The 7554-nt window shown below is 33.7% G+C and overlaps 1 protein-coding gene across 1 annotated transcript; it reads left to right on the top strand.

Moving 5' to 3' along the window:
* The first annotated feature begins 2173 nt into the window (after positions 1-2173).
* On the top strand, positions 2174-6542 carry LOC118029784 (LEAF RUST 10 DISEASE-RESISTANCE LOCUS RECEPTOR-LIKE PROTEIN KINASE-like 2.1). Its single transcript, XM_073405561.1, has 3 exons — positions 2174-2894; positions 5171-5206; positions 5284-6542. Exons 1-3 carry the CDS (start codon positions 2174-2176, stop codon positions 6258-6260), a joined length of 1734 nt encoding a protein of 577 aa, XP_073261662.1. The 3' UTR covers positions 6261-6542.
* Positions 6543-7554: the final 1012 nt, after the last annotated feature.

The following is a 7554-nucleotide window of genomic DNA, read 5'->3' as shown; positions in this document are numbered from 1 at the left end:
TTTAAGCTTTATGGGAAAAAGAGGTACAACACCAAAAAAATGAAAGACAAAGGAGAGTCGCTTTTGTTATCATTCAAAAGCATGTACGCAAGTTGTTAGTAAGGCCTGCTTATTTGAAATTCTTGACAGTCATTACTTCCATACAATGTTGTTGGAGAAAGGTGTTAGCAATAAGGGAATTTCAAAGGCTTAAACAAGAGGCTAATAAAGTTTCTACTGATACTATTCAAGATTCAAGGGTGAATCTTCTTGAAGAGGGAGGGAATGATACGGTTCAGTCTTGTGATACGAACCAAGCAAGGTTAGATTCGGATTTTGGCGTAAACGTTTATACTGTTCAGTTTTACGCTATTGAGCATAACTTCAAATCTAATCGTTGGATTAAGCTGAAACTTTACCAGAAGATTCTAGAAGTGTTTGTCTATATTAAGGTACATTTTCAGGAGAATTCACGTTAAAAAAAGACTTGCAATAGAGGTCCTAACAGGCTATATGAATTCTATTATTTACTTCCTTTTGACTTGTGGACTTCTTATTTGGCAATGATCCTTTTCCTATAAGGATATGAGAGCTTATTTGGAGAATTTCCTAGTTCCACAAGGATCTTTAATGAGATGTAATATAATCTCCAAGTGTGGCAATGATTCATTAATGTTTCAGAATCATTTTCTTATAAGGATTCTTTATTCATCCTACCTACACAAGGAAAGGAGGGCTGGTGGTATTTAATGACAAATTAATTATTTTTATTATTTTCTTTCATGTTTGGGCTTAATTAATACTTTGTTTTCAGTTAGGATTCAAGGCTTGTTTGGATTAAGTTATGGGCTTTTCAGCTCAGGGTTTTGCATCAGTTTTTAGTGGACCTCATATAAGTCCACATAAGGGGTCCATTAGGGTTAATTTTTCAAGAACTATTTAAACTCATGTAAGCTAAAATTTTGACAGTTTTGATGATTATTACTTTTAGATTTTTCAGTTTTAACATGTGAGAGTGATTCTTGCATTCTGTAGTTCTTGAACGAATTGAATTTAACTTATCAAAGATTAACTAGCTTTGTGACGTCATTCTTCTCATTCCAATAGTATTGGTTCTTTGGGGCAGGTTTTTATTGTGTTACATTCCTATCAGACCTATTTTGGCTTTTCAGAATCAGATCTCAATCTTAATTATGAGTTGTGTGACCACGTGATCACGAGGTTTGCATCATATGTCCTCTTGTCTGCTATTATTTTTTTTCTGCTGATATCACACTAGGAGTAAATATGAAATTTAATTACAAGTTGATCCGGTCTTTTTGATAATGTTATTTCTGGTTGTTAAATATTTCATTGTCTTTTTCCCTTGTACGATATAGTCTAAGAACTTAAATTAAAATTTCGTCCAAGTTTCTCACCTCATATTTTCTCGGATCAGGCATTAGGTGTCACATATGACATTCTGAACCATTGACAATATTTACTCTAAGAACACGAACCTAGAACGTCATAACGTCAGATGACCTTTATTTTTATCTGCATATTATACTATATTCTTTGATTTGTCTTACTATCCTGCTTGTTAGCTCGCAAACTTGTTAACTATACATCTTTTCAATATGTTCTATTGATGATTTTTTAATGGTGTTTACCGAGTCACTTGTTAATTTGCTCATTGGAGCTTCTTGGATGTATAGAAGTTCAGACAGGAAATGGGGTTTTGGTATATTCTTACAAAATCGAAAAAAAGTTGCTTCTTCGTCCAAAAAATGGGCATCGTATTGTTATCCTCAAAATTGGCTATCTTCTTGGTACAGTACACCAAGATTGCCGTAAGGCTGTAAAACAGTAATTAAGAAGGTACGAGGCCTGAAACTTGGAAGTCAAATAAACCAAATACTTGAAACAATAACAAGGTCACGGAATCTGACTATCAAAATTGCAAATACACACTAAAAATTATTTTATCTTGCTAAGAAAATGACCTGCTGATTCCCCTAGCCGCCTAAATCCGCGTTGGTGACACCCTTGCCATTCAAATAGAAGCTTCACTTTGACAAATTTGAAACCCCCACTTGGTCAATTAATACCTATTCCATTATAACGGTTGATTGAAATAGCTTCCATCTATTTTGTTTTTCCATTTATCTCAATGATAGAGCAATTTCTCCTCTGAATCCCTCTCTAAGAGAAAATGCAACCCTATGTCTTCCCAGCCATGTCTTGGTTTATCACGCTCATAGCCATGATCTTTATTTGTGGTTCGACAATTGTGTTCGCCAACGACGATGAGCGATATGTAAACTGCAGCAACTCTTTTGATTGTGGAGATATTAAGGGTGTTGGTTATCCTTTCTGGGGATCCAATAGGCCTGATTACTGTGGCTATCCGGAGTTGAAGCTCAACTGCAGTGACCAAGATCTGGAGATCACAATCGAGAAATTGACTTACAAAGTTCTTGGCATCGATAACCAGACACGGACTCTCAGTGTTGCTCGAAAAGATTATGCAGAATATATCTGTCCGACACTCATTCTCAACACCACTTGGATACCCAATCTTTTGAACTACACATCCGATGATCAGAACATAACAATCTACTATGGTTGCCCCACTCAAGGTGCACCAACTTCACTTTTTGTACCTCAGTTTCCCTGTAACATTAACGCCACCGAGATGACGGGCTACTTCACAGCATTTGCCAACTTGTCGGTTCTTGGAAGCTCTGCTTCTAGCTTGACCGGTTACCTGGCAACGTGCAAAGATAGCATTAAAGTTCCAGTACGTGAATCAGCTTTTCAGCAAATTTTAAGTACTCGAACTGCAGCACAGCTGCTGGAAGGTCTAAATGAAGGTTTTGGTTTGGAGTGGAATGCATCTAATAGCTTATGTGATACATGCCAACTTTCTGGTGGTCAGTGTGGGTACAACCAGACTACTACAGCATTTACTTGTTATTGCAAGGATCAACCTCAACAATTTTTTTTGCCAACAATCTCCACCTGAAGCTCAATCCCCAACTAATGATCAATCCTCAAGTATGTCCTCTTGCCTGCTATTATTTTTTTTCTGCTGATGTCACACTAGGAGTAAATAGGAAAACAGACAACTTATACTTGGATTCTGCCCTTTCCAGAACCCAAGATATGTCCTCCTCCAAATTAGGTAATGGTAGAAGTAGGATCTTTGCTAATAGAAAACTGACCTCTTATCGGTCGAGGAAACCAAGCATGAAGAGGATGCGATATTATTGCATCGAATCACCCCAGGAATAGGTGCGAATCACCATTCCTTTGGTTTAAGTATTGAGCCTGGGCAGCCATTAGGAATTATTCAAAGTTCCATGATCCTGAAGAAAACATCTTCCTTGACCTATTACTTCCTGTGTAACAAGGAAGCAAGGACTTCAAGTAATTCACAAAGACTTGGTAACATGGGAATTAATAAAAAAATTTTATATTTGTCGACCAATTCGTTGTCATTATAATTTTTTTGTAAAAATATTTTCTTGCACTTTAAAAAAAGCTGGGTATTTTCTTTCATTCTTTGTCTTACTGTTTCTGTGTCCTTTATTTTTTAGGAAGAATATGTTGAATCCTACAAAATGATCTTATATAAAGAAAATATCTTTAAAAACAGTATTTATACACATCTTGAGTTTTGTTTACTGTTTTTTTTCTTTGTTTCTGTTTTTCGTCATCATATTTTTACCATCAAAACATAATTTACCAAATCAGTATAGTATATAGACTTTATGCTTTATTACAAAAAAAATGAGCTTAGTTATTTTTCAAGAATTTCATTAGATTATAATTGTTTTTTGGCACACACTGAAAAGTCAACCTCTAAATAAAAAGTCACATACTGAAAAGACAACCTCTAAATAAAAAAAATATTATTTTTTATCATATGATATATAAATAAATCTTTAACAATACTATTCCACCATCATCAATCACCACCACTTTTTATATTATGACCACTATTATTATTCAAATCTCAACTCCCACTTCACCAACAATCACCTCTCAACCACCTTTATTTTTTAAACACCAACAATTATCTCACCACCACCATCATTACCACCTTTATCACCACCAAGCTTTCAAATTACTTATAAAATATTATAAATTTTGTAAATTATTTTATAGAAATGTTTTTTTTTTCAATATCATTACTAATAGTACAATAAAAAAAATATCTACTAATTTTAGAATTCATATAAATTGCAAAAAATAATTTAAATATTTTTCCTAATATATTTGTATTTAATTTTAATTAAGTTAAATTGCCCGACCAAATATATATCACACCAATTAATTTTAGAAACTAAATAAACAAACTCATATTAGGGCTATATTAACAATCACACATATTTTTTTTAATGTTACCAATACAATATAGTTACGGGAATAATAATTAATTACAAAATTTATTTTTATTTTTCTAGTTATTATTAGTCATATGCCCCCGACTGCTATGTAGCTATTTTCAGAACCTGTTTTTATTTAATTCTATGATAATTAAAATAAACATCTATAAAAATTAAAATAAATGTATTTATTCACTCAAAATTCTATTTTATTAACAATGCATTTCTCTCTTTCTTTTTGACAAAAGAATTTTTTTTTTTTTACCAATAACATAATTATTTGAATGAAACCTCAATGCAATTAAAATAAATAAATATAAGAACACAAATGATTTAAATTTAAGAAGGAAAAAATGTATTTCTTTTTGCCAAAATCCCCTTTTCTTATTTATTTATTTTTGTTATGATAAAAACCTTTTTTTTTTTTAGAAATATGATTATTTAAATAGAAACTCATCATCACCTGAAAAGAAAATTCCAATTGCAAAAAATAAAAAATCAAGCCTTGATAATTTTTACATAGCAGAATGAAAAAATAAAAATAAAAATAAAAATTGAAATGTATAAAATACCATAATTTTAAATGTTAAAGTAACAAGGATAGTATAATCTTCGCAAATGTTAACACTCGTAACAATCCTTTATCTAGTATATATAGTTAATGAGAAAACTATATATAAGAAAAATGAGTTACTTATATAAAAGATATGTACACAGAACATTAGTCTATAATTCTTGTAGGTTTGAGGTTGTGTTCATCTCGTGACCACAGTCCCAACACGAACAGCTCCCTAACATTATTTGATGTCCTGTTACAGGATCTACTCAGAGGAGGCGATTATGGATTGCTTTAGGTAAGTAAATATAATCATAAGAAAGCTGATATTCTTTTTTAACGATGATATCGATGATGAAGCATCTTAAATTACAGGCACAACAGCAGTTGTGGCAGCGATGATGACTTTTTCCATAATTACAATATATCTCACTAGAAGAGAAGGTTCTTTTGGTGCTGTCATAGCAATGACCTTCAAGCTGAAGAAATCGCAGCATGTTGGTAGGGTTAAAACATTTATGATGGACTATCATTCTCTTACTCCAAAGCGTTATTCGTATTCAGATATCAAGAAAATGACCAACTCATTCGTCTATACACTAGGCCAGGGAGGATTTGGTAATGTATACAGAGGAAAGTTACCAGATGATGGTCGTCTTATAGCTGTAAAAGTCCTAAAAGAGTCCAAAGGTGATGGAGAAGAGTTCATGAATGAAGTTGCAAGCATCAGTAGAACTTCCCACGTGAATGTAGTTACCCTTTTGGGTTTTTGCTACGAGAGGAATACAAGAGCTTTGATTTATGAATTCATGCCCAATGGATCTTTAGATAGTTTTATATCTAATAAAGGACCCCCACATACAAATTGTCGTTTAGAATGGAAAAAATTATATGAAATTGCAGTTGGTATTGCTAGAGGTCTGGAGTACTTGCATAGAGGGTGTAACACTCGGATTGTGCATTTTGACATAAAGCCTCACAACATTCTTCTTGATGAAGACTTTTGTCCAAAGATCTCAGATTTTGGTCTCGCGAAGCTATGCCAGAGCAAAGTAAGTAAGATTTCAATGATAGGTGCCAGAGGAACTATTGGTTACATAGCGCCTGAAATAGTCTGCATAAATTTTGGAGGAGTAACTTACAAGTCTGATGTGTATAGTTATGGAATGATGATTCTTGAAATGGTTGGGCAAAGGAAAGATTTTGATATGGGATTGCTGGAAACCAACGAGTTGTATTTCCCGGATTGGTTTTATATGTATCTTGAGCCAGGAAAGATTTCAACACTTCATGGAGGTATAACGGAAGAGGAAGAAGAGATTGTTGAAAAGATGATTTTAGTGGGTTTGTGATGCATCCAAACCATTCCATCACATAGACCATCAATGACAAAGGTGGTAGAGATGTTTGAAGGCAGTCTTCAGTCTTTGCAAATTCCACCGAGACCTTCCCTTTCCTCTCCTAGAAGGACTGCTCAAGATCACTCTTCCACTGTATCATCACTGCCTCGCGTGTCGTCCCAGGGGGGTGGGGTAAACACATTGTCTGTAAATGAAAGTGACTTGTAATTGGAAATTGGAAATTTTATTTAGCCTTATAAAAATAAAAAAAAACAAACCTTTATTTGTTCTTCATCTAGGTGGTGCTCTTGGTTGAATTAATTTTTTCTATGATATAGCTCATGCACGAGAGGAAACTCTCTCAGTGCTGGTAAGAGACACTATCCTCTTACCTTTATTTTTTTTGTTCATGATGTTAACAAATCCTAGTATGTACTTGTGTTCAATATATGGGAAGTGTAGAATTGATATGTTCTTGCTTGCTTGTCATTGTTTATAATTTCAAAGTTTAGACAAGACTAAGAGGCCGAGCTTTATTATTGCTTATAGTTGATGTCATCAAAGCTTCATTGCAATTTTCATGGCGAACTTCAATTGTCATTATAACAACCATGAACCTGAACAACCAACATAGGAGGCATATAATGAATTCATTTATCGAAGATGAAATAGCAGGAACCAATCCCTGCTTACAAGGCTCTAGGGAAGACGAAAACAAAAGGAAGGGAGGTTGTAATAGCACATTACAAATAGATGTTCCTTTTCACCTGTACTTGATAGAGAAAGAAAGAGTTAAGAAACCTGCTGGTAGTAGAATATAATTCAGTATGCCATCTAACTAGTCAAATTTATATCTTCATGTTTTGATTTCTGCTACAGAACTTTTGAAGAGACACTGGCGACTTGTCATTACAGAAGGTAGTACAGTAATCAAATTTATATCTTCCTCTTCCTCTACCTTTTTCAATAACCAATGGTGGTAACTATTTCATGGTTCTCATATTTTCTTATTTTAAGCCATGTTAGCTCCTGTGGTGTTGTTTTTAGCAGTCTTTATCATTCGGTATGTTTTACTAAAATAGAAGGATTATTTAGTGGCAAGACAATGACCCTCTAACGGAAGAGCACGAAGCAAAATGAAAAGATTGAGGCATTCATGGTGAACTATCACTCTCTTATACCAAAATGGTATTCATTTTCAGATATTAAGAAAATGAACAACTCATTTAACAACAGATTAGATCAAGGGGGATTCGATAGTGTATACGAATTAAGGGAAGTTGCTAGGTGGGTCTTATGGCAGTAA

This window comes from Populus alba, chromosome 17, assembly GCF_005239225.2.
Source record: "Populus alba chromosome 17, ASM523922v2, whole genome shotgun sequence".
NCBI lineage: Eukaryota > Viridiplantae > Streptophyta > Magnoliopsida > Malpighiales > Salicaceae > Populus > Populus alba.
The sequence above is the reverse complement of the archived record's forward strand: the minus strand, read 5'-3'. Positions and strand labels throughout refer to the sequence as shown.

Coding starts and splice junctions, on each gene's coding strand:
- LOC118029784 (XM_073405561.1), top strand. CDS start 2,174: ATGCAACCCTATGTCTTCCCAGCCATGTCTTGGTTTATCACGCTCATA. Junction 2,895..5,170: donor TACATGCCAACTTTCTGGTG/GTCAGTGTGGGT, acceptor GTCCTGTTACAG/GATCTACTCAGAGGAGGCGA. Junction 5,207..5,283: donor GCGATTATGGATTGCTTTAG/GTAAGTAAATAT, acceptor CTTAAATTACAG/GCACAACAGCAGTTGTGGCA.